This window comes from Astatotilapia calliptera, chromosome 1 (genome assembly GCF_900246225.1).
Source record: "Astatotilapia calliptera chromosome 1, fAstCal1.2, whole genome shotgun sequence".
NCBI lineage: Eukaryota > Metazoa > Chordata > Actinopteri > Cichliformes > Cichlidae > Astatotilapia > Astatotilapia calliptera.
Genome location: NC_039302.1, coordinates 33,141,794 through 33,169,408, shown reverse-complemented (window position 1 = coordinate 33,169,408; position 27,615 = coordinate 33,141,794). Strand labels below are relative to the sequence as shown.

General features: G+C 38.7%; 1 protein-coding gene across 1 annotated transcript; it reads left to right on the top strand.

Moving 5' to 3' along the window:
* The first annotated feature begins 2,349 nt into the window (after nt 1-2,349).
* Nucleotides 2,350-27,615, top strand: rhpn2 (rhophilin, Rho GTPase binding protein 2). Its single transcript, XM_026175352.1, has 15 exons — nt 2,350-2,605; nt 7,107-7,222; nt 10,160-10,288; nt 14,784-14,859; nt 15,831-15,908; nt 16,194-16,318; nt 17,102-17,268; nt 19,004-19,191; nt 19,392-19,548; nt 21,109-21,228; nt 21,341-21,535; nt 21,994-22,070; nt 23,440-23,586; nt 24,652-24,807; nt 25,455-27,615. The coding sequence occupies exons 1-15, from the start codon at nt 2,540-2,542 to the stop codon at nt 25,719-25,721; spliced, it is 2,064 nt and encodes a 687-aa protein (XP_026031137.1). The 5' UTR covers nt 2,350-2,539; the 3' UTR covers nt 25,722-27,615.

Sequence of the window (27,615 nt, the reverse complement as noted above, 5' to 3'; positions counted from 1 at the left end):
GAGACACTTGGCAGTTAATGATAACCTTTGGATATGTGTTTAGTGAAATATGACCGTTACAGGTCCTTGTTGTTAGTCACACCTGCCACACCTGTTTTTGCTGAGTTGTTTGAAATGAAGCAGTGCTCCTTCAGAGTCATAGTAACAGCCTGAAAACAACAACAACAACAACAACAACAACAACAACAAACAAACAAAAAACAAAACATAAAGAAAAATGAGACAGAAAATATAAAAATAGATAAAAAAAATTTAATAACTAAATAAAAAGATCTTTGGAAAAGCACCTTAAAGTCATTTTTCTCAAAGTTTTTCTAATGTATGTATTGATAATATAGTAAACTGAGATAACCTCATGACTCAGAACAAACACCATGGCGTATAAACAACTACGGAAAACTATAAGATTAAAAAAACATGTTGCATAAAATAGACATAGTTGTTGATGAAAGAAAAAACAATATCTCCATCTAGTGGACTGTATTCTTAGGTACAAGACCCATCCACCCTTTAATTTCCTCCCATCCATCCATCCATCCATCCATTCTCTTTCTCTTATCCAGGTCAGGGCCACAGTTGGACTGGAGGCTATCAGACTTATCATAGGTACTCTGGACAGATCTATCACAGGGCTGTAAAGTGCAACAATCACCACTAACAACAATTACAGAACAAGGAATTGTTACATATGAACAAAGCTGGAAACAACAAATGTTTACAACATAAGAAACTGTGGGGTGCTGGTTTCTTTCAGAGGATTTAGAGAAAGTAAACTACACAAAAACAAACAATAACAAATACACAGTAACAACAGCTTGGAGTAAATTAATGCAAGCCAACATCAATACAAATGTCTGGTTTGTCTTCATACAAATCCCTTAACTATAAAATCTGTCTGCAGTTTAAAAAAAAACAACCCGAAGATATAAATAGAAAGTTCCTTGTAAGCTGTTGGCTGGGTTTCAGATGCAGAACTGGTAAAACAAGCCCCTGGCTTCTGTTAGTATTGCATACATGTGCCATCTGACAGCTACTGACAGCAACACTACAACAAATCTTGCTGAGGTAACTTTAAACAAGACACAGGCAAAAATTAAAGTTAACACAGGGACTGAGTTTTAGGACACACACATAATCACACACTACTTATTGTAACGTCTGTTTTTGTATTTCACATCATCTTGTTTCCCTGAATGCCCCCTTTCTGCCAGCCTACATGTCAGTAAAGGAAACTGCGTTCACTATTTTATTTTAGCATTTAAAAAACAGATAAACTTCAAGTAATATACTTTTGAAAGCTGTGATATAATATGGCGCTATATTGCATATTCAAATTCATACAGTTCGGGAATTCTAAAACAGAAAAGCCCAGGGGTAACATTTTTCTCTTTCAAAGAAAGAATCTTAAAGAAAGAGACACAACTGTGGCAATCATTCATGTGATAATAGTGATGTAATGAAATATGTGTCAGACACTGATTTCTTCCAAGTATTACATCTTAGACTTAAAGACATACAGCCTGTATCAGCATGTGGAAAAATAAAATGAAACAACACCACCAGGTGGCCTAGTAGGCTGTTAGCCACATCATCTCATGTTCCGTTTAAAAAAGAAAAAGAAAAAAAGAAAAAAAAAGTTTTATTCTAGAATAAAGCTCATGAATGACAGCAGCTTTGTAATTTTTAGTAATCATTCCCTCTATGAGGATAAATAACTCATATGGCTCAACAAAACATAGCATAACCATGGGATGTCCTCACTGTAGTACGCAGGGGCTCAGGTTTGTTAGTTTTTTTGTTTATGTGTTTTCTCACACATTATTATATCCTTGTCCGGTGTTGGTGTGTAGGACATTTTGAACAACAGATCTGTTGCCAAAGTCACATTTCCGTATTGGTTTATGTTGAAGGAACTATTTTGCATAGTTTTACATAGATAACTGTCACTTTGCAAACCATTGGTTTAGAATAAAAATAGAAACTGAAAAACGAACGACTGTTATGTTGAACTACTACTGCTAGTATTTTACAGTGTTACAGTACTTTAATACTTAATGTGTTAATGTAATACTTTTGTATTAGCTCAACATTTGATTTTCTTTGGTCAGACAGATCTGGGAAATTTAGATGAGGGTGGCACAGGTATTAATAGAATATAAATATGACTTTGAGATCAATACAAGAGTTAAAAGACCGATATATTTTCTTTTTTTTCTTTTCACTATTACACGCTTACATAACAGCATTTCATCTTATATCTAGCCGTCTCACATAACGCACTCCGTAGAGCCTGAACTAAACAGGTGTCTTCCGCTGAGCTTCTTTTGGGCCGTGAAAGCACCACCCATTCTGTTTGTGTGGGCGGAGCTTCTGGTTTCCTACTGGAAAAAGCTCTGACTGAGTAAAGAGAAGTTAGAACAGCAGGCATATTGGTGGTGTAGAGAGGTTCTCACCTGTTGTTAAAAGCTGTTAATTAAAAAAAGAAAAAAAGAAAACATTTTTTTCTCCTCTTGAGGTTCTCGGAGTGCGTGCCTTCAGGATGACGGACGCTCTTTTACCAAATGGCATCAACGACGGCGGCGGAGACAAAAATTATTTCAAAAAGGTGAGTTTTTGTCTCTCGTCCTTCCACTTTGAGAACAAAAGCAGGACACGTATCCCCACAGTAATGTATCCAGCGTATACTGTTAAGTTTAACCTGGAAAAATGGTGACTTAAGGTTAGGCTTGTTGTTGACGTGCTACTGTTTTAACTTATTAAACCGAACGTTTAATAAGGCCTGTGCTAATGTTAAAGACAATTAACATTTCCCAATGAACTCCCCTTTTTATATCCAACTTATTGTTTCCGCTTCCCATTTAAAGAGCAATTAGTTGCTATTTTATTTTTCTTCCATTTTAATTTTTTCCAAAGAAACCAACTAATCATGGTAAATTATTCTTTGGTGTATTAGATGTAATAAAAATCGATAGGTTGATGCTTGATTTCAGTCTTTCGAGTACAAAAAGCTGCTCCTTATCTGTCACCAACAGCCGCAGCAGAAACCACAGCATTGTCAGCTTCAGGTGTCCGTGGGTGGGTGTGTGTGTGTGTGTGTGTGTGTGTGTGTGTGTGTGTGTGTGTGTGTGTTACACCCAGAATAGCTGTACTTCGTGCACTTGTTGATACTGGGAGCCGCGGCCAAATATCCCACAATCAACATAATCAACTCCCTGTTTGTTGTTAGGGAGGTGTGAGGATGATTGATAGTTAAAAGAATTTGTTGACATTCCTGGTGGACTTTGGTCAGTTTAGCCTTACTGCCGAGGCATGAAACAGGTTGGGTTTGTTTGAAGAAAAAAAAAGAAAGAAGATCATTGTATTTAAGAGAAATTGATAGCCAAGTAAAGCGCAAACCTTTGGTCTTTTTAATGATTGTATCTCACAGTTCCTGGGAGGTAATCTGAATAACCTCATCAGCAGAGTGATGTAAAAGATACATATTTAAATTGGACTTGGTTAAAAATGCACCCCTTGTAGTGTAACTGAGACAGTTTCATGCTGTAAATAGGCTTGTGAATTGTCATGGCACAATAATTGACAAACCCTGCATGAGGACCAGCAGAGAAACCTCTCCAACTGGTTTCACCTTTTCAAGTACCTGGGGTTGTAGCATTTTCCAGAGCGCCTAGTCTGTCCAGTTTGAGGTCATGAGAAAGGCAGCTGGCAGTGAGAGAGTGATTATCTAATGTGTTTTTGTTGGCTTGCCTGACTGCCATGCTGTGGTCTGTGTCTCATTCTTCTACATTTACACTGGTATCCACAACTGAAATGTGTTTTTATAGAAAAAGCTTGTTTAGATGGACATCTGAACACAGCCTTTGTTTCTTTCAATCCCACCAAATCCCCTTCTGAACGCTGTCTGGATTTAGGCTCTGTGTTGCACTTCCTCTGTCTATAAAAAGGTCAGTGGGAGCTGGGGTCTGGCACTGCCACAAGACATGATGGGAGACTATAGAGCCTCCAAAATATTATTATTATTATTATTATTATTATTATTATTATTATTATAAGGCATTTCAGATATTACAAGCACCTATTTTTTTCATTTTAAGTTCTTTCTTTTAGTTCGGTGTATTTCTGTATTGAACATTCATGTGTTTTACTTTCATGGCCTTGCCATAAAAATGCTTGCACATTTGCTAAAACCACACAATGAGTTCTGTGCCCTCATTTTGTCACGCTGAAGAGATTTGCAATTTGGAAACTTTGGGTCAAATTTTAACTAAGTGAAGTCGAGTCGATCTTTGCCTCCATTTTTGAGCTTCTCTCTCACTCTTGAGTGAAAATGAGTGTAATGATTTACAAGGCCTCACCGGCTCCAGTGGATGCTCCAGGGAGCTGTTGTGGTTCGGGGCTTCCGTCCTAGCCTTCCACCGTTTCACCTCCAGCTGGCTGGTGTCCGACTGTTTGGGCTGCAGAATGGAAAGATGGCAGAACAAAAAGCCGAATAGGCATGTTTCTTCTCCTTATCCTCCTTGGCCAGTGAGAGGATTGACGTAGCATCTGGCCTGAGGGTGTCCTTCAGCCAGACCACAGACACAAATTGACAACATGTGTCCTGGTTCACAAACCAGACAAGCTCAGCTGACTTGGAGGCACACTTAGATTTCCTCAGTAGACTTTTGTATTGGAAAACGACAAATGAGATCAAGCCATAAACAAATATTTACTCATGCAGTAGTTCCCCTGAAATAAATGCATGTCTTTGAATTGAAACAAGAACACACTGTTTGACAGCAGTATGCACACTTGGAATGGATTCAGAGTGAAGAGTCATTTAGGGAAAATACAAGTTTTCAACTTGTCATTATTCATGTCATCATTAAATGATACCGAGCAGGAGCTGTGAGTCTGTTGCTACCAGAACTGGGTCATGGCTGAAGCCTCTCCCTGGCTCGTTGCCAGTCCTAATCAGCACTTGTATAAACCAACCATCCCATGAATTAATGCTCCACATGTTCTTTATGAAGAATCAGTTATATAATACCAGATTGATTTGCTGTTTGATGGATATGGTAATGGACTGCGCTGCCTTTGTGTTTTGCTCTAATGAAGTGTTTTGAACACTTGTAGAGAAAGACTGTTCTGTTCAAGTGTGCCAGTGGGTAGGAGGGGCTCACTTCAGTGTGCGGATCTGTAGCATAGTAACAAAGTATACATAGAAAAATGTCCTGCTATGGTTGCTATCATACTTGAGCCACTCCTTTGTCCTGGTACATACTGCTGCTGGTGATGTCACGATTGACGTGACCGGACAAAACGTCTTCAGCCTGCCGTCATTCTACAATTATCTGTTGTGTTTTGCCACACCCTTGATAGTTTCAGTACTCTTCTATTGTGTAGTTAACATGACTTGGTTAATCATTACGCCCTCAGGTGGTTCAACTGTTTGAACAGGATGAACCAAATAACTATGGCAGGCTGGTTTCGAGAGTACATTATACTGTGACTAAAATATTATGCTAAATGTGACTATTGTTGAAGCCACTTGACCTGCAGTGCTGAAATTTGTTCTCAAGACAAATACCTTTGCTTACTCATTTTACAGGAAGTCTCTGAGATCAACATTGACGTGAGACTTAGTTATCTGTAAAATATCTGGCAGGTGTGACAGAGAAGCACGTACATCTATAGCCTTACTTGGAGAAACTGTAATGAATAAGAATATTTAAGCTGTTTTTGTGGCAGACATAACAAAACATCTAATTTCCGGACAGTCTTGTGAACTAATTAAAGTGTTAACAAAGTGTGGGTTCTGTTTTTGTTACAAAATATAACTTTTGCTCAACATCTTATAAGGTGAATTAAGTCAGTTTAGGTAGTGGGAAGGCAGTGAGAGACTGTCACATTATCAGTGAAGAGATGGTGACTGCATTCAAAGCTTTACTACATTACAAAAAGTATTTTTACTCCTAAGTTTATATTAATATTTTAACTTTGGTATTATGCTGTTGTTGCTATGGTGATACTACACATCTCAGGTGTAACTAATTTAGTTTTTTGAGGAGTTTGGCTGTTAGATTCAAAACCTTAATCAGAGGTACAGGGCACAGATCATCTTCAGCTGTTATGTAGATATGTTCATTTGTATTGTACAGTGTAACAGTAATTTAAACATTACTCTGAAATTTTTGGTAAAATTTACTCAGACTGTTTTCTCCCCTGCTGACCATGATTGTGGGAATCCTCCCTGTTATGGAAAAAAATTAAATAATCGAAACTTGTGCCTCATTGTTGACATTTAAAACGGGACAGAGAAATTAAACATATTATCCATTTATTACTTATTACAAAAGAAACTAAAGCTCATTCTTTTGCTGACCTCAGAGTGAGTCAGATCATTTCAGCTTAGATGTCCCATGCTGATCACTGTAATCTAACTAGTTTTACTGTGCTGACTGGTCTCTTCACATCACGTTGTTTTCACTAACCAAAATAAACCACAGACCACACCTCTGCTCTTCAGTGAGTCAGTGAGAATGAATTCCTGGTGCCAGTTTATGTGAGCTGCTGTGAATGACAACCTTTTAACTTATTTAGATTGGTAAGTTTGTGATAAAGTCAAGGACACGTAGTACCGCTATAGTTCATGTGGGTCCATTATGTGTAGTCATGGAAAATGACATCAGGTACCTTAATTGATACACGTAATTACATAATAAGGTGAAGCTTTTTTTCTTACGTCAAAAACTAAAAATGATGTAAAAGCCCTAAAATTTTAACAGAAAGAAAAATGTTGAAACCTTAAGAGTGTCAAGTATTTTATCACATTGAATAAGTAATAATATAATAGATCTTTTATAGTAAATTGAAGCTGAAGTTTTGAACGTGCAGAATCTGCTGGGAAGGCACAAATCTTTTGGTATCAGAAGCTTTGTAGTTGTCCAATTTTTACAGAAGAGCAAAGAGGGAAGCTACTGTTGGCATCCAACAATGTTTCTCTCTAATATGTAAAACTGTTCTATTGTTGCATTATGTTTTTCTGTTTGTTACATTTTTAGAAGATGGGTTTTTTGTTGGGGGTTTTTTTTCTTGCTGACTCATTTTTCCTTCCTGTGTTTCAGGGTTGCAACCCATTCGCACAGACTGGACGAAGCAAACTGCAGAACACACGAGCCAGTCTTAACCAGCAGATTATCAAACAGATGAGGATGAGGGCTGGAGCTGAGAATCTGCTCAAGTAAGAGCAAAGTGATACATGCATCCAACTTAATATATGGGTTTACTGTGTGCATGTGTGTGTGTACTTGAAGTAGATATGTTTTTTTAAGTAATAGTTGATTCATTCTAAAGTGGAAATATTTAAAGAGGAGAGCAAAGTCTATGATGGGTTTAAGAATCCAAGCACACATGTAGTTTTGCATATGTTACATCATTGTAGCTAGCCTTTGTCACTGCATTGCAGGGAACTGTTGCTGTTGATATGTCTGGCCTCACTTTTGTCTTTCTGTCATGAGCTGTTGTGAATTTATACTGGTAAGAATTGAAATGACACAGGGTAAATGGTAGTCAGAGATAACAATCTCGCAGAGGAGCATTCCTTGTAATCTGAAAACAAAGAGCTTCAGTGACATGTGATTAAGGAGGGTCTACTGAACTCTTTACTTTATGCTTTACTTTTATCCATTTTATTATAGTGATTATAAGAAATCAAGAGAGCAAGATGTGAGAAATTAAGCCTAAAACTTTGCCCAGCTGAGTTTACAACTCTGACAGCCAGGATGTTGTTTAGTGGTATGAATGTCAGAAAGCACCTTGTGATGAAAGGTTGCTTTTCTCTAGAAGAGTGAATCATTGTCTTTCATCACTGTGCTCATGACTGTGATGGCACAAGATAAGAGATCTCTTTCCTTTTGTCTGATAATACTGCTGTACATGGATACCACAGTTATTGCATGGTCTTTAGGTCTGTCTAAGCCTGCCGTCAGCCTCTGAAGTCTGCACATTCCTTTAGTACTTGACATATTCTGACCAGGCAAGGTCGGAGGAAAATGTGTGTGTCTGTATGTGTGTCTCCCTCTGCCAACCCACCTGCAGCCTAGAGAACGGCATGGATTTACTTCTGAGTTATAGGTATTCTCTCTGCTCTATTTTTTTTAAAGATCTTAAATCATATGCAATCTAACCCAAGGTCTACCTCTGCTCTTCCATCTCAGTGTGTGAGAGTGTGCATATCCTGGCAATCTTATCCCACTAGGACACCCATTATATGCTCTGCCTGCTTTCTTTTCTTCTGCTTTGCTCTGCATTCCTCCCTTTCAGCAAAAGTCAGTCTGGTCAGACTGGTTTTCTTCTATTCTTGTCTCTCTTCTCTTCTCAAAATTAAAACAGCAGAGACCAAGACAAGATTAAAAAAAAAAAAAATCTAAATTTCCAATATTGGAACTTTACAGACCATCCTGCCTGGTCAGTACTGAATGAAGCAACTGTAAACTAGCAGGATAAAGGTATATTAACCTGCTATACAGGCCACTTGGAACAAGGGGTTTAAGGTTATTTTTTTTTATTTGAAAGTGTTTTCACATTTGCTTTATAGTTGCAGATGGCAATCATAGCAGCCCTTATTGTACTAAAATGAAAATGTATATGTAAAATTGGTGGAGTCGCCCTTTAAAGCGTTTAGTTATAAAACTCCACCAGCTAGCTGCCCCTAAGGTTAAAATACAGCACACTGCCAATCTGCCAAAAGTGTAAAAAAGCTTTTCCAAAGAAGTGGATAGAGACAACCACAGATGCTGGCATACAGTTGGATTCCCACACACTGCAGGATGATATTAGATATTTAAATGACATATTAATAATAGTCTCTGGGCTAGCAGACATCTGTTCTGTCCAAACCATAGGATCTCTTCCTCCACTACCATGATCTGTTCCCCAGACCAAACTCCTCAGAAGCCCTTCAGCAGGCCAACAGGAAGTGATGCAGGCTGTGGTAGAGTATAAAGTGTGGATTTAAAATCCAGCATGTGGTGACCTTTTTACAATGTGCCTGAACAAAATCCAGACTGCTGGATATTATTAGCTTCATGTCATACAAAGGGAATCCACTGAACCTGACTGTGGTTAATTCTGGTGGGTGGTTATTTTGTACCTGCTTTTTTACCCTTAGGTTAAGCAGGTTTTTTTTTCCCCTCCAACCCCTGCCTTGTAGGACTTCATTACTTGTGACGTTTCATGTCTAAAAAATGCAATCCTCTGTAATTACAGGGTAGAAGGAGATCAGGTGACAGATACGTTCTAAACAGTCTCGAGACTGACAGGTTGTAGGTGACGATGGGTATGTGTGAGTGTCCCATTAATTATGACTGACGGGTAACTCGTTAGGATCCACTGTAAAACGTAGATAAACATAGTGTATGTGTGTGTGTTATCTTGTGTCTCCATGAATGCACGTTAATTGCAGGTTGTTTTCACATACTGACAACGTAACATAAATTCTACATAACAAAGGTTCCATCCACTCTGTGCATGCATGTTAGCATTAACAAACATGCAGCGGTATTGGTGCAGGGTTATCTCTGCTATGCAGCAAATGCTCACACCTTATCCATTTGTTTGTTCCAGACTTCCTGCATGAACACACGTATACAAAGCTGTATGCAAATGGAACATTTAGTGCACTGATCCTTCTAATTTAAAAAAAATGCGAACTACATTTTAAACATTTAAATGTGTGTAAGTAATGATAATTGTTGCAGAAGCAGATGGTGACATGGAAGTTGATGACTAGTGGGATTCAAAAGGGGTCTCCTTTCTAGGCGTATTTCATTCAGAATGGTTAGGCTTTAAAAGCAGGGAAATCTGAGACTAACGTTTACACACACGTGTCCTTGACCAGATCCTAGGTGACCTCTGTGCAGTCCTATTACAGTAGTGACATGTACATAGTCTGAGACATCTGTCAAGCATGCGTGCCGAAGAGTAGAGCAAGTGTACAGTGGGCCGCAGTGACGCAGATCTGTGGTCCAGAATACCAGAAGAGACACGCTTGTTTTAATAATCAGCTCCAGTGAGGTTTGGCTGAGCCAGAATGGATAATAACAAGGCTGATCTGTTTTTTTTTTCCTTCTCCATTTTCCCCTTCAATCTTTCTCTCTCTACAATCACCTGTTTGCAGGGCTACATCCAATAGCAAGGTGAAAGAAATGGTTCTCTTGGAGTTGAGCTACGTTAACTCAAACCTTCAGCTTCTGATGAGCGAGTTGGAAGGTCTCAACAGCTCTGTGGAGGTTTACCAGAACAACCAGTAAGTACAAATGTTTCTCCTCCCTTTTCTACTGCTCCAGTTCAAGGGTTTTAGAATGAAGGAATTGTGAACTTATGACCTTATTATTCTTATGACCTCACATTAGATGGTAGTATTCTTGTGAGTAGCAATTCAGCTGCTGGCAATAGGCTATAATTGCTTACAATTTTCAGAATAATTGTAGTTTTACATTAAGTGCATGTAAGGAGGCTGTGAAATAGATATCATGCTAAAATGTCCACACATCTCCAGGAGCTCAACGCAAAGGATTTTGGTCCCAGTTTTCTTGTGGTGAGGTGACCACTGATCCAACCTCGCGAAGAAAAATTATGAATTACTATTAAAATAGAGATGTAAGACAACAGACACACATTCACAACCTACAAGAGACAGATGGCTCTGGCACGCTTTCAAACGAAAGCCTCTTGATGACAGAGGAGGAAAAGTGGTGACAGTGGTGTTGTTGTTAAACTGGAATATCAGGTTTTGCACAATGCACAGAACAACAAGGAAACACTGAGTTGAATTTGTATGCAAGCCAAGATGATCATCTGGCAAAAAGCATTCTCTCACTCAGTGTGACGGTCAGGTGTGTGTTGTATGGGTGTGTGACAGTGAAAGATTCTAGTATTTTCTTTCCAAATGCACCTGCCATATTTATAAGGTTTGGATAAAAGAAGTTGATGCATGTTATCATTCTCTCACTCACGTGTAAATGAAACTTTGGCAAGACACAAAGGACTTGATGAGGAAGTGGTGACAGATTTTTATTTGAAGATGCATCTGTTTGTGCTGCAAATAGTACACTTCCTCGTGGCTACGAAGTAACCAAACAAGTTTAAGCCAGTTGTGGGTAAAGAATATTAATTGGGTGACTGAAAGTAATCATGGGGTAGGTTTTATTCCAGAAAGAAATTAAACAACTGTGGAGTCTTCCATTTTGAAAATATGAAGTGTAATCATTATTAAAAAACAAAAACACATAACTGATTTAATTTTGACTGATGAGTTTGTTCCATCGGAAGCTTCGGTGGCATTGTTTTTAGCTCACCCAGTACCTTGCCCACTCCATTCTGACCACTTACGTGTGGTGATCAGTGATACATGCTCATTCTCAAAGAACAGTGTGGCTGGTAGGGTTGATGGTATCAGAATATTTGGGTGTCTTATTAGGATCTCTCAAGACGTTACTGTCAGTGCCTGGAGGTAAATTCATGGTACACAACTCTGTGTGTAAAAACAACAACCCCCCAAACAAACAAACAAAACAACAAACAAAAAAAAAACATAACTAAAATAAAATAAAATAAGAAAAGAATGCACACCCAGTAGAGGTAGAGTAGTCTATGCTACATATGATTTGTTATTAGGGTTAGCTCTATGTCCTTCCATCCTTGCCCAACAAAATACTGAGCAAATTAACAGGGTTGTTGAGGTGACAAGGTGTAATGCTTCTAATATCCAACTGTGTATTTCCTATTCTAAAAACTGTTGTAACGATTTGTTGAGCTAAAGACCTAGTTAGGGCAGTGTTGTAATTTCTGACATAAATCTGCAGATGACCTTATAAAACCTAAAATGCCAACTCATATTGGCTCCACAGTAAGCCCAGATTAGTTTGTTTGGTCTGCAGAGTCTCAGTGCTGTAAGCACCAGGAGCCTTCAACCTGGTTGTAATAAATTTGGTTTCCTGTCTGCAGGGTACCAGGCAGGGAGGACAATGAACTTTGCTCTTAGGAATCTAGGGAGGCAAATATTGAGTGTATTATGTGTTTTACACTTGTGTTGCTTGTGGTAGTTTGTATCTTGCTTAAATGCAAAAAAAAAACCCTTCTCTTTGTGAACATCAAGAAAACCTCACGCATCAGCCACTAAGATTATTTAGATCCTCCAAATTCACCAGCTGCCTCTCAGTATAATTGTTAGTCCCAGCGTGATCAGTCTCATGGGATCAGATTCATTAGTGCTGGAACAAACAGCCTCTCTTCAGTTTCCTTATCAGACTATTAGAGAAGCACCTGCTCACGGCACACACAATAGGAAACCTCTGAAACTGTCATTGTGGGTCTGCTTAAAATAAAACCCATTTAGGTCCATAGTGTTCTCATCGTCAACAAGCGCCTTATGCACAGGTGTGTGGGAAGCCTAAACTGGAGAATATTAGATATGTTGAGAAAGTCCTTTCGTGTCATTGCCTAGCAGGTGTCTCATAGGGATGACGCTGTACAGCCACAATGGAGAGTTAGCCTCCTCCTCTCAGCCTGAAATACAACCTCACTCTTAAGTACAGAAACACAACACCTGTCTCCAACAGTCTTTCCCACTAGTCCACTGTCCTTTGTATAGTGTCTTTCTGTGGTTATTTCTTAGATTCAGCTCCTTTGTGGCATGAGGCAATGCATAACACAAAGTGCCATACAGTCTGTGGCCTGATGGCAGTACATGTAATGTACATTTGTTTGTTCTGTTCTCTGAATTGCCCTATTGAGGAAAAAAAAAATCTGGCTCATCACTGATAGATTATGAAGTAAAAATGAAACGGACTCACTAGCACTGCTCATTATTTCAATGTATGAGTGTAAATGATTCGTCACACTACCAAAGTGTTGCTGATTTGTCCAGTTCCTTTGTGCAAAGTTCATGAACTTTCCTAGAACATTTCTGAATCAGCAGAATTAAAATGATTACTAATGAAAACAGTAAGATAATATGTCAGCATTGCAGGTCACCGTATTCATTTTTGCTGAGTAAGAGAGACTAATTTGCTCTTGTCTATTGTCCAGAATACACAAAGATATCAGATGCTCAGCTCAGCTGTGACCTCTGACACCAATTGCGAATACTTTAATAATTCAGTAATAAATATCATCAGAGTTTTAGAACTTCAGATAAATTTAGTTAATATTAATAACATCATTTTATGAAGTTAACACTTCTGAACACATAAAATCACACGTTTTTAGTTTTATAACATTATTTTAATATACGTTTTCATCTGTCCCTCCTTAAGGGAAGATTAGTATTCATTAACATCATCCGGTTGCTAACAACATATCCAAACTGAGTACACACTGACTTCTTAGCCTCATTGACATGTTCTAGTTAAACGGGTTAAGAGGTCTTCTTAGTCGGTGTATACTAAGAAGTCAGAACAGATTGCAACAGCCTGAAACCTTTTGCTTTAAACGGTTTAAGAAGTGCTTGGCTCTGTGTAGCTAAACCCACAGCTTCCCTTGACTACCTGTTGTCCGTTTCCCGCGTGTGTGTGAGGAGCGAGTCTCTGAGAGGCTTGTAAAATTTTCCCTCCAGATTCCCTGTGAAACAGATGCACTCAACCCCCATGGACCCATCTCTGCCAAGCCAGAGAAAAGTCCAGAGTGATCTCATCTACAAGGACTAATGGATTACACTGCAGCCTCTCTCTCTCTCTGCCAGTGTTACTGATGAATGAGGTTTTCCTCTGGCACGTCAGCATGCCAGAGGAATGCTGTCTTATCACTGAGTGTTGAACATCTCGTGTAAAGAACAGTATTTTGCAATAACAGTGCACAGTAGTTCACCTCCACTCCTTTTGATGTGAATTTAGAGAAAATCATGTCTCTTATGAGGTCTGAGATTGTTAATTAATCCTTTTAAACATAAATGGTTTTGAGCCTGAAGTTTGTATCAGGCAATTCCAGAAGCGGGTGTTTTTTGTTGTTGTTTTTTTTTAAATACAATTTTTAATAACAGCTCATTATTTTGCTTTGAGGAAAAGAGAGAGTTTAGTTTTTTGTTTTTAATGATGCCTCTGTGATTAGCAGCAGGTTTCTGTCAGGTTATAGTCCCTCAGCGCTGATAACAAGCTGAACTTGCTTTCCATCTGTCACTAACAAGGACCCCCATAAAACCAGAAAATTTCCAAACCATTAAGGTTGTAGCTGACATCAAAACAGTGTGTTTTATGGCAGCCTCTGTTTACTATTTGCCAGGCTGCAATAATCGGAGGTTAAAACCTGCTAGTAGCTAGAAGAAAGACAGACTGAAGCAAAGCTGCAACTCCTGAATAATTAATCAACAGTGAGGGACATGGGAGGCCTCATTCACCTTTAAATCCTAACAGATTTTTCACAACACCATCTGCCTAATCCTTTTGTACAGTACCTCCTATGAAACTAAACTTTCTCAACAACAAAGCTGTCACTAATGGGACTAGTGTGATTTAATATTTACTAATCTTAACTGTGTTGACCTCATATACCCACTAAGGCTTGGTGTGCTTTCAAAGGGTGTTTCCTGGATATATATATTCACACAAACCATAGAGACGTCTTTTTAACCATCAATCTGTTGCACTGGTATATTTTCTATTTGTCCTTACTTGTATTGAATATTTTGTCCCTTTTTTAAAAAAATGAAAGGTCCTGCTGTCCTGCTATCATGTGTTTGCTTTGTTGGGAATTTATATCATATGGATTACACAGATCAGCTACATATTTGTCTTTGTTGCCTTCAGAGATTCTGCCAACATTCCCCTCATTGCTTTGGGCCTGAAGGAAACAAAAGAAGTTGACTTCTCTACTCCATTCAAGGTACAAAAGAAACCTCAAAAGTTTCGACTTGGCATTCTTAAACTGTGTTGTGCTTTCAGAAATGCATACTTGAGTACATGCAAAACACCACTTTTGATCATCAGTTAAACAAAATTGTATTATAATTTCTGTCAAAACAGGAATATAGGTATGGAGCTACAAATAATAATAATTTAAAAAAAACTGATATTTGTAGGCAGTATTTTCAGTTTGCATGTTTACATATATATCCTTGAAACTAAGTATCCTTGAATTACGTATTTCAGTCATATTGTCTGTCGCATGTATGTGTTACGTTACTATGTCATGTCACTGAATGTTCATTTAGGACCAGGACATCACCTGATCAGGAAAAAGCTAAAAGTGGGTCACTAGTTATAAAGACAAGTTGAACTCTCGTAAACGGGGTAAGCCCGCTTGTAAATGTCATAGTTGGCACGTTTATGTTGTGTCGCATCCTGTTTCGGATTGTTGACGGGCATGTGAGACGTTTTCTGACAAAGATCTCCGAGCACGTTAATTCTGCTCTACTTCTTGACTGAAATCGTGCCTCAGTTTTCATGACCTGCAGCCTTATTCAAAAAGCTTCCAAGTACAAAGAGTTGCTCTCATGAATAAATTCTAAGAAACCTAAGTTCTCCTGACAGTAAAGGGTGTATTCCAGTAAAGATAAAGGTTATTCATCCATATAAACATTTTCCAGTTAATCCTCCTTAATGGGGGTATTCACAATATGGCTTTAAATTTGATGGAGCCTCTCCTACATGTGGCTGGCTCAGAGAGAAAAGAAATTCTCTCCAGCATACACAACACAGGGTTGTCTTCTTTGTACTATTTAGTGATGGTATGAGAAAAACCACTGTGTAACCAACAGATTGAATGCTTAACTTAAGCTCCTAAATGCTAAAAAGAACTTGTATTTACATGCTGATTTTTTTTTTTTTTTTTTTTTGTCTTTCTGTCTTTTATAGGACTTTATCTTGGAGCACTATAGTGAAGATGGGAAGACTTTTGAAGATGAGATTGCTGACTTCATGGACCTGCGACAGGTGTGTTTAATATACCCATTATTCATGTCTGTCACGGAAAAAACCATGAAATCCTTTGACTTGAACTTTTATGGGCTGGGTCAACTACAAAAACATATTTCCTGTGCAGTTAGCTGCGGAGTTCACTTCATTTTAGTTTACAGGTAGAGTGAGAGATCATTCTTGACATTTCTGCCACCTACCAAATACACTGGAGATGATAATGATTGAGTAGCACAGAAAACAGATGGTCTTTTGTGTTCGTTCACCACTTGTGAACATGTGCTTTTGTCTTACATATCCTAGGCATGCAGAACACCAAGTCGAAGTGAGGCCGGGGTGGAGCTGCTTGCAAAATACTACAGCCATCTTCCTCTGATAGAGAGCCGATTCTTCTCCCCAACCAGACAGACGGGCATCTTCTTCACATGGTACACTGCAGTCATTTCCTAATTAGCAAAACGGACAAAGCAAGCAGTGCAAATGTCACCTTGTCTTTCTAACCTCTGACAGAAAGGAAACAGGTGAGACTATATCCAGTGACTTCAAAGTAAGCAAAGAGGTGCCATGAACACCTGTGCTTTCCTGAAACCATGTCAGCTGGTGTGACTCGACTGGAAACTTCCTTATGAAATAAATAAAAAGGAAACATTTGACAGCAGTTTTTGGGGGTTTTTTTTCCCCTCCTGCTGCTTTTTCGTCATGTATCAAGCCTGGAAGAGAAATCCTGTTTAGAAAGCAAAACAGTAGACGGCTTGAGAGACATATTAACTTATCAGTGATATCAGATGACAAATCCTGTCTTGGATTTTATAAGAATTCCACACTCAAGAGTCACAAAGGAGTCTCAATGAAGTGCAAGCATTCTTTTCAGAGAGGTTTTATTGCGTGTTAGTCATGCTACTTATGTTAGTCATTGCTACTGAATTAAATTGAAAATTCTAGCAAAGATAAATGCACAGATAAAGAGCTCAAAGACTTTAAAGAGCTTTAGCTGTGAAGCAAATTTGAAGCATTTCAAACAAGTGATATAGACAAGAATATGATATACATGCTGTTACATTAAAATGTAACAACACACAAAGTGTGACATAAAGGCTGTTATATTGCTGCTAAAAATATTTTTCACTTCATATCCTTTGGACTGTTTATCTTCATGAGTTTTTTTTTTGTTTGTTTTTTAACACATTAATGTTGTGTTTACTTTCCTTTAGGTATGACTCCTTCACAGGAGTGCCACTATGTCAACAAAACCTGTCACTAGAGAAGGCCAGTATCCTTTTCAACATGGCCGCCCTCTACTCTCAGTTCGGTACCCGTGCTAATCGACAGACACTAACTGGCCTGGAGGAGGCTGTTTCTTCCTTCCAGAAAGCTGCAGGTATGCAGAGACGTGATGAACTGATGATCTGCAGTCATATTAATTCTCTCTTTTCAGCCTGTGTTAAGGCCAACAGTCAGACTTTTGTTTCTTAAAGTTATGTTTATCTTTGTTCCTCTATAGTCTGAAACACTGCTACCGAAAGCTGAATCTTTGAGTAAAAGGAGCAGATATAAAAAAAAAAAAGAAAAGAAAAGAAAGCCAAGATGAAAAAATAAATAAATAGTGACAGCAAGAACTTCTTTTAACTGCTGAAAAAGCGCCAGGCACAGGGTTTCATTCAAAGCTAAAGACTTTTTTTTTCACCCTCGTGCAGTGCTTCTCTGATAACACAGTTCTCAGAAAAGTATTACCCACTGCAGTACATTTTTGTTTTTAGAATATTGGCCAGCTTCCACCCTGACTTCTGTTCCGTGACGGAGAATGAATGTAGATGTTTCTTGTCATGTGGCTGAGCTCCAGGAAGCACCAAAAACATGAAGAGACTGTCCAACCCTCAAAGGTTTCAGAATGTTTCGTGATAGATTTATGACTTTGCAGTGTCGGCAGTATTGCTCTATAATTATAGCTCTGGATATTGCTTCAACTATGTTGCTTTGATGGCTTTAATTTAGGCTTGTGTGAAGGAAAACAATTATGTTATTATGAAGAACATTGTGACCAAGAACCTGTAGTAATCCAAGCTGGGAGTTTACAGGCAGGAAAGCTAGGTGTAGCGCAACTGCTGCAGGGCTCTTTAGCCAAGGATGCAAAAGGTGATGTGAATGAGAGAAGCCAGCTACTGTAGGAGTTGCCAAGTCTTTATGCGAATTGTACTGAGGCATTGCTCTGTTATTAAGCTGTCTGCAACTCACTGTTGCCAGGTTTTTATCTGGCAAACAGTAGGCATAAATTCTTAGCTGGAGTGGACATGGCCTTATTTCTTCCAAAGTAACTTGTATCTATTATTGTACGATCTACTGTACAGTGTAAAGCGCCTTGAGGCGACTGTTGTTGTGATTTGGCGCTATATAAATAAAACTGAATTGAATTAATTTAATGTTTATTTCTTTGCTCAGTGTTTAACAGACAGACACAGATATAGTTAATCTTGCTGAAATAATATTAACAGCAAAAAGGCACTGGTCTACCTGTGCACCTTTTAAAACATCTGTCTAAAAGGGTGTCAGTACTTGGGGTTAAAGTACCAGCAGAACCACATCTGTTGTTTTGTGGACTAGCAAAATATATGCTTTCTTTTAATTAAGTAATTGATAAAAAAAGAGAGAGAGATGGCAGATGCCCAATCTATTAACTATAATATCAAACTTTGACAGTAAATTTTTGACAGTAGAAGTCAAATGTGGGCTAGCCATGATACATAAATACTCATGTTCCAGATATAGCTCATGTCAACCAAATCCCAAACGAGAGGTTCTATTCTGAAATTACCATTATAGCCTTGGAATTACATGACGACTTAGATTACATGAAAGTGGCTTTTGTTATGTAGCTGACCCAGACTTGAGGCTGGAAAAGAGAAAGCAGGCTTTCTCCCTGCAGGCTTCAAAATAGAACCCAAAACTGGAAATTTTCCATGTAGTGTAGGAGTAATTTAGTTTTTTTTTTTTTTTTTTTTTTTTTCTTCTTCTTATTTTCTCAGTTAAGTCTCTGATGATTTAAATAACTAGCACTAATTGTAGTTTCCTTGGACTAATTAGATTTCGACTTGTGCCGACTGCTCTTTCCTGTCCAGGTGTCTTGAATAACCTTAAGGAGACTTTCACCCACACTCCCAGCTACGACATGAGTCCAGCCATGCTCAGTATGCTGATTCGGCTGATGCTTGCTCAGGCTCAGGAGTGCTTGTTTGAGAAGATTGCACTGCCTGGCATCCGAAACCAGTTTTACTCTCTGATGAAAGTTGCACAAGAGGCTGCAAAGGTAAACTTCAGAAAAGCCACACATAGTCCTCACATTATATACAAGTAATACTCTTGTTCTTGCTCCAGACTTACAAAGATCTACTGTACTTAAAGTGAATGTAAAGTGATAATGTCGCCACAGTTCTTTTTATTTTTTGTACCTGTCTTGGTGCTTTTAATGCACTTTTAAATGTAACTCTATCATCCTCTTCCTGCCAGGTCTCAGAAATCTACGATCAAGTCCATCAGTGCATGATCCAGACACCAGTAAAAGACAATGTGCCATTTTTCTGGTCCACCATGTCACAAATTAAAACCAACCACTACCGCTCCATGGCACACTACTTTGTAGCTTCAGCACTGCTGGACCACCAGTGTAAGAAGAGATTCAAATTTTTGATTCAGTGGGATTTGGGAGGAAGTTTTTATTTCTTCATAGATACATATAAAAAAAATGCTGTTGTGTTGTTCTGCTTAGACAACACAAATGTATTCTTTACCTGAAAAAACTGTTTATGTTAAAAGACTGTTAATACATTTCTCCTTTAGTAAGTTTTCATGCGGGTTGTGTGTAGTAGATATTTGGCTCTTGGTTGTTAATGTGTACAGCAGTTCAAGGCTGGATGTAACAGGATTTGGGCTGCCTCTTGAGCTCTCTGGAATATCTGATCTCTTAAAGTGCTGTATGGGCCATTGGGTTGGTCATGTCAGATTACGTCCCTGTACCACAGCCATCTTGGATGCTTTTATATAATGCCTCTTTGGGGATACTCACAAATTGTCTGACACACAAAGAGATCCATGCTTGCAAACACACACACATACATGCACATGCACAGAGATACACACGATTGTAAAGAGTCCCAAAAAAGACAGCAAAAGAGGTCATGATGAGAAGGGAAAGAAAGACAGCTGAGGTGATTTAAAAATAAAAAAAACAAACAAAAAAACCCCAACTGAGTGTAAGTGCTGTATACTTCTGCAGGATTAACAGTTATGTAGACTCTTACTGCTCTTTACATAAATAGATGGGACCAAGTGAGAGAGTGTGAGGGAAAGGAAAGGTGATTTTTCTTATCTCCAGCTTTATGTCAACTCCATAATGCAATTTTCTACTGATGTGCACTGTTTCGCTGTATGTTTTTATTCTTTTCCTTTTGTACTTTACATGTACATTTGGAAATGAATAAATCAAAAACAAAATAGAGCAGAGTGGGTGGCTATGGTTCTGAGAGTGGGACGAGACTGAATAAAGGAAACAACGAAACGAAGCAGCTTTGGGTTTGGCAGCTCATTAACAGATTCCTGTGTGAACACGGAGAATAGAGCAATTAACCACTGGACTGTAGAGAGGCCTTGACTACAGAGCAGGGCTGAATTGAGATTGCTGTAGTAAACAGATTAATCACAAACGATTCCAAATAAATTCTCTATACTGTCTCTGCTAAGCAGAAAACTCAGGAAGCTAAAAGATATTTCCGGATGCTTTTGGTTTAATAGATTTAATTAAAACTTTAAAATCCAGTGAACCAGAAAAGGAAGATTGAATTATGGAATATATGAACAAAGATTGCATTTCAAAACTTCTTTTAAAACATTCATTTGCTTGTCCAATTCAGGATTGGGGGCAGGGAACCTATCTAAGCTGTCATAGGGTGAGAGGCAGAATATACCTTGGACAGGTCACCAGTCTTTCACAGGATTAACACATAGAGAACGATAACCATTCACACTCACATTCACACCTACTGTCAACTTTTGACTTTGATCTTTGGACTGTGGAACAAAGCTGGAGTACTGATAGAGAGCATGCAGACCCCACATAATAATCAAAAGCATTATCAATAGTTCTGCTTGTATTTTATGCTTTAAAACGAGAGATATAAAACAGTTTTCCAGTTGCTTAATTTTTTTCTTTTGCTCTCTGTGTGTTCAGTGGGTCCGGGCGATGATGAGGACAAGCAGGAGAAGACCTTGTCACAGGTGTATGATAGCCTTCCTGAGGGATGCACTGCTCTGGACATCTTAAAGAACAAAGATGAACGTCAGCGGATTGGTAAAATAAGCACAAAGCGGAACAAAATAGCTCTGCCTATTCATCTCAGTCCCTCCTTTCCTTTTTATTGTCTTCTTCACTTTTCTTGATGAATTTTTCTCCTCCTCTGCAGGTAAAGCTCACATCCGTCGTGCCATCTTCGGTCATGAGGAGGCTTTGAGGATTTATGGATTGTGTAAGAATACCAACAACTTGGAGGTCCTGCAGGAAATTTTAAAAGCCAGTCACCAGCGCTCAGTCAACAAGCAGAGTGAAAATGAAAATGAAGAAGAGTTCACTGATTATTTGGAGGCCCCAAAAATCATCTGTGAGTTGTTTTTGTTTAGTTTTTAAATAATTTATAATAATAAGAGTTAAAATATATGCAAGGAAACATAAGTTTGTCAATGATTTTAAAGTTCATTTGAGTCTCCAATAAATGTCACTGAGGTGAAAGCTATTCATCCTCTGGTAATCACAGAAACCGAACAGTCACCTTAGTGTCACCACAGCTAACACTTAACACTAACAAAAGGCACTAAAGCGAAGCAAAAACACTGTTGATTTGGGAGGACTGTCTCTCAGGAAACTGCTCATAAAAAGGGAGCTGCATTGTCTGCCACACCTGCTGCAGTTAGCTTTGATAAGTGGCATTTATTTCCAAGTAGAGATGATGTAATGTTTATACTGCCAACTCCCTGTCCATCTCTCTTAACAGTTGAAATGTGGTTGTGACGGTAAACATTATAGAGTGATAAATTTATTTTTGTTACTCTCTTTTTATAGCTAAAACAGAACACAAAGCAGAGATGGAATTTCCCGCAGCTGCAAAGGTGAAAGTCATCGACTTTTTCCAGAGGCTGGTACGTGGGTTACTAACGATTTACTCGCACATTTCATACATGGTTGTTGGTCTGGTCTATTCATTAAAGGACATTAAATGCCTCTGGATTTGTGTTTTGTCCTAAAAAGTTTCATTTATTTATTTTATTTTAACACCCAGAGTGTATTTTTTGTTGTTTCTGAATACACCCAACCAAGGATGAGTCTTCTGGAAGCTTTGGCACATGAAAACTCCTCTGATGTGTCCAAACCTTTCTGGACTCATGCAAAACTAACACTAAACATGGACAAAGGTGCTGGTCCTTGCTTTAAGTCTGCTCATGGTTAATGTGGTATTTTAAAGGGAGATGAGAAAATAGAACTTTTTACAGTTCACTGCTTCTGTTGAAGGAAAAATCTCTACTGAAGTTGGTGAATTTACCTTGAGATTGAAGGTTGACTTCATTTTCATGTAACTCCCAAACTTTTCGCATTCCAAGTGCGGAGTCTTTCATGCTAAATGCATTGAGTAATGTTCCTGTACCTTTCATAAATGGTGGTGGTGAGAGGTAGGGGGGATGGGTGACTAACAAATTTTCTCTCTCTAACCCTGGAATCTTCTGTTCACTTTGTTTGAAAGGGATGTTTAAAAAAGCTGAAATCATTCATAAGGGGGGCCTGGGTCACAGCTGACATTTCCAGTAGTAGGTGAATAAGTACCTGTCTGGTGCCAGTTACAAAAGCAGTCACAGCAGCAAGAACCATATTCCCAGAGATATGAAGAGGAATGTGGGACTGAAAAGCTTAATCTGGCACCATCTCGCTGAACAATCACTCTGGTGATTACTAAAGCCAGTGCGATAAGAGTCGTCTTGGTACTAGGTACAACTGAGTGTCAGGATTCAATGGAGGAGAGATTTTCCCAGCAGATAACAAGTGTGTTAGAGACGGGCAGCCTAAATGGAAAGTATTATTGGAAATATCAACTTTCAAGGATAGATGCATAACACCTACAGCATTTTGAGAAGGTTTTCCATGAGTGTCAGTTTGTTCAAAGGATTCACTGCCTTTTTTGCCTAATCATACAGAAAAATGACATCCTTGCTAAAAAATTTTCAGTTGTGTGAAAGGTACCATTAATTCTTCAGTCATATGACTTCCAGCTCCTCTGAATTGAAGTGGTAATACACAAGACTGTAGCCACCGTTCTGGCCCTTTACCTGGCATTTACTGCTACAGTAATATAGCTCAAATATGTGAGTATTAAGGGCTCAAGCCAAGACATTATATTGGATTTTCAGTTTCCCCCGCAGCATTCACTGAAATCAAACTCAACAGGATATTATCTTCTTATGTCAAGAATACCTGTAGCCTTATTAATCCCAGCATCCACATTCTGTCTCCGCACAGGGCCCGCAGTCAGTCTTCTCGGCCAAGCAGCGGTGGACTGCCCCACGGACAATACGGGTTCGCTCAGATGACAGAGACCTGGGTTTCACACTGAAAGGAGACTCACCGGTTCAGGTGGTTTCACTGGACCCTCTCTGTGCAGCTGCTGTGAGTTAAACTCTATTTCCTACCACTGAATGAACAGGAGTAGATATACAGGATTTTAGGTGACTGTCAGTGTGGTCCTATGTAACAATCAACATTACATGGTTTATTAACTTTCTATGTAATTCATAATTAATGCATTAGTCCTTTGGAAGTTCCTTTTTTGAAATTACTCTGTTAAATTATGATCACGCACTGGTTGGCATATCTGTTCTCATCTTAATTTTACAAGGTACATTGTTTTTAGAGCACAGGAGAGATATCTTTTGGCCACTTTTGGTGCTCTTGGCAGATTTGATTAAAAATCAGATGCATAGGTTTCTCGATATTAATTACAATCATGACGTAGCTTTGTTTGCTGTGGAAAATCTAACAGCTTGAATTTTCAGTTGTGCTTCCATGCAGAATATCAAATACGTTTCGATCTTATCTACTCAATGAGCCTTTGATTAAATAAAGTCACTCTTGGAAGCCTAAACAGGATTTCAGCCTCAAAGAATGTTTGGAGGCCTTCCCCTCCTCCTGTTTGTCAGCTACTCTGACTACTAATTTAATTAAGAATCAGGGAGTATTTACTCTCTACAAGCCAGCAGTCTGACAGCTCATTAAGAGGTGCTGACAAAGAGCAGACTTTTATTAGGCCCTGCAAGCTATGTAGAGAAACAGATTAGTAGTCTTGCATAAGATAACTAGGTCAGACTATTCATAACTTTAAATACTGCATTAAATAGGATTTTTATTTAGAACTTGCTGGGTCATTAGTGTTTGACCTATCTTAGGTGGACATGGATCACATTATAAGGTAGACACATGTGAAATCATGTTAGTGGAGTGCTCTGCAGCACGCTAATGATGAGTTATGCCTTCTGAAAAAAATAAGGCGTAAAAACCCCACCCCCCCAAATAACCCCCACTTTAGACTAAACTTCAGTTGTTTTTCGGCTGATTGTAGCTGCCTCAAGGGAGTCGAAGGAAAGTAGTTCAACATGACTTGTAAATGTTTACTCTTCTACAATATCAGGACATTTCACCCTGTAACTCAATTTTCTTTGTCATGTTTTTTCCCAGGCTGATGGCCTCAAAGAAGGTGACTACATTGTTGCTGTGGGTGACACAGAGTGCAAGTGGATGAGCGTGAGTGACATGATGCGACTTCTGAAGGACATTGATGAGGAGGGGATTGATATCCAGGTGGTCAGCATGATGGACAACAGCACTGCCATGGTATGCAAGGCCCTCGTTTTGTCCAATGTGTTTAGGGAAAGGTTATCAGCAGGTTTGTTTGATTAACAAATGGTGACGGCAGAATTGGTCTTTGTGCAAAGTGATTGCTCAGTCCAGAGTTTTAGATTTCTCCTTGGAGGTATCAGTGTAAATGGTTTATATCATTTCCCATGAGAAACAGGACCTTGACTATGACCTACGTGTGTGTTTAAAACAAATTACTGCTGTGTGAGTTCACCAGCCAAGTAGCCTAAACATGTGGACAAAGAGCTAAAATCATTGAGGTTTAAACTCATCCACAGTGTGGCATGATTTGGAAAGAAACAGTGCCTCAGTGAAATTAAGAAACTATATGAAAGTATGTTAAAAAGTAATGCACTTCTACAAGTATTTAAAAGGTGGTAAACTTCATTAGGTTATGTATTTATTCTGTACTTGTTTTGCAACCCCTCATAACTATTCGCAATAGTTTTTTTTTCATGATTTCGGATATTAACAACTGATCAATAACTCATTGACTGATGAAATAATTAGGACTGTTTGGTATGCAGTGTAAAAAAAATAAATAATAACTCTGCAAAATCCTGACTGACACTTTTTTTTTTTTTTTTTTTTACTAAATGTCATTTTCATTGTCTGTACCATAGCCTACCAAGAGTGCAACCTTCTGTGGAAACTTGCCTAAGACCTACTCCATGATTTGTCTGGCCTATAATGAAGATGACAAGAACTCCAAGTCTCGCAAAGTAGCCAAGAAGTCATCATTCCTCAGCTGGGGTTTAAAGAACAAGATGAAGAGTGCCAGCACCCTCAGCCTTCCCACAGCAGACAAGGCCGGCGCTCTGCCCTGGAATAAACCTTGTCCCACCTTCCCCAGCTCCAGCTCCTACAACAATGACAGTGGCCTCTACTGAGCTAACTGCAGCTGTTGCTGTCTGCAGTACGCATATTGAGCCCAGTATACAGTACTGTGCTGTACCTATACTGGACCTGTTTTGTGTACTATCAGTGACCTTTGGTGTTTCCACTGGAATACTAAGCAGCAGTGTATGTAGTATGTTGCTTTGGAAAGTGGCTGTGCCAAATACTGTATATTGGTGGACGTGATGGTATGTGGGTGCTTTCCCAGCACAGTTCTGTATCTGATGCAAGTTGCACTGTACGTCAGACACAATAAAAAAGCATTTAGTGCCATTCCAGTATATGTACAGCACAGTAAAACTGCACTGTCGGAAAAACTAAAACGTATACACACGCGCACACACACACGCGCACAGATCACTGAGACTGGCTTCTTAGTTAAGCTGCGATTTCAGTGTTTTGTTTTTGTTTTTTCTGAAAAACATGCTCCAGACGAATCGAAGAAGAAAACAAAGTGGTGCAAACACACCCAGCCCCAGTTTCTGCTTGACTGAAAGGCAGTGATTTGATTGTGGGTTAAGCACTCCCTTGTTAGTGCCATTGTGTACAGAGCTGTACACAGTGAGCATAGCTGTGCATACTGTATGTGGGAAGGAATCCTCTTATTGCCACAGTTTTGTAGAAATCAGTGGCTGCTGATCAGTTTCGGGATTTAAAATTCATGGATTTTATGGATGTAAATTTAATAAACTATGTTGCAGTATGTTAAACAGTGATTGAGGGAATGCTAATTGTATAGTGGAGGTTTTTTTATGTCTGGGAAGAGGGGTGTGATGAATGCAATATTCTATAAGCTGCTAAAAAAAAATCATGTGTACCATGGCTATGTATTACTGTCATTTGTATTTGTGAGACAGTCTTTGAGGACTGTTGTTTCTGCTGAGTGCCATTCCTGGGACACAGTTTTAAATGCACAAATATTGGTATTTTAAATTTGCTTAATGTACCAGTTATGCCACAGACCAATATGCCTCCAAGTTCCAGAAATACAAGGATGTATCATTTACCCTTGTGATTCATCCTACCCGCTTCCCTAAGAAGAGCATGACCTGTGTTTTATTGATGTGAATTTTGATGTAGTTAAAGTTTATTATGTCTGTAGAAGGGAAGAATGTGGGCAGACTGATGACTTTCCTGCATCACTTGGACAGCCAGTCACCCTACAGTGACTCTGATCAAATCCCACATTTGGGTTTCTACTCTTTATCTACCTGTCTTTATCTTAGTCACAGTCCCTATTTTACTGACACTTTGCCGTGTTGGACTTTCTCTTTATCTACAAAGTAGATTCTTATACACATTTGATAATCAAATTATTTATGTAATAAAAAACACAAATATATATTTACCTGTAAGCTGTAGGTTGTAGAGCTACTTTGTGAATGGTCAAGTTGTGAATGTTGTTTTGCACGCGAGAGTCCTTGGTTTGTTTCTTGAATGAATGTATTTTACTAGCCTTGCTTAATCCATTAGCGAACTTATATATTGCTGCATTTCAATGTTTTAAATTCTAAATGTTTTTAAGCAGTTTCACTGAGAAGACGTAACATTCTTTACTGTTTACCTGTTACTTTCTTTTAAGTGCCATTTATGCTAAATCATGAAGGAAAATGCCTCACCGAGTGTGTAACAAGTCTGTGCAGTGAATGCTTCATATTTTGTTAAGTGTACTAACAGATGCAGAGGATCATCTTTTTTACATCTTTGTGTTCATGTTACAGTGCCTAATAATTCTAAATGCCTTAGTGTATCTGCAGAGGTTTATGGTACCTGGTTTTTCTAAAGCTTTCAGGTTGCCTTTGTTCCTTTCTGTGCTTGGTCCTGCATAGCTCTGTGTTGATAAGTCTTTGTATGAGTTCAAATGACAATAAAAAGGAATAAAACACA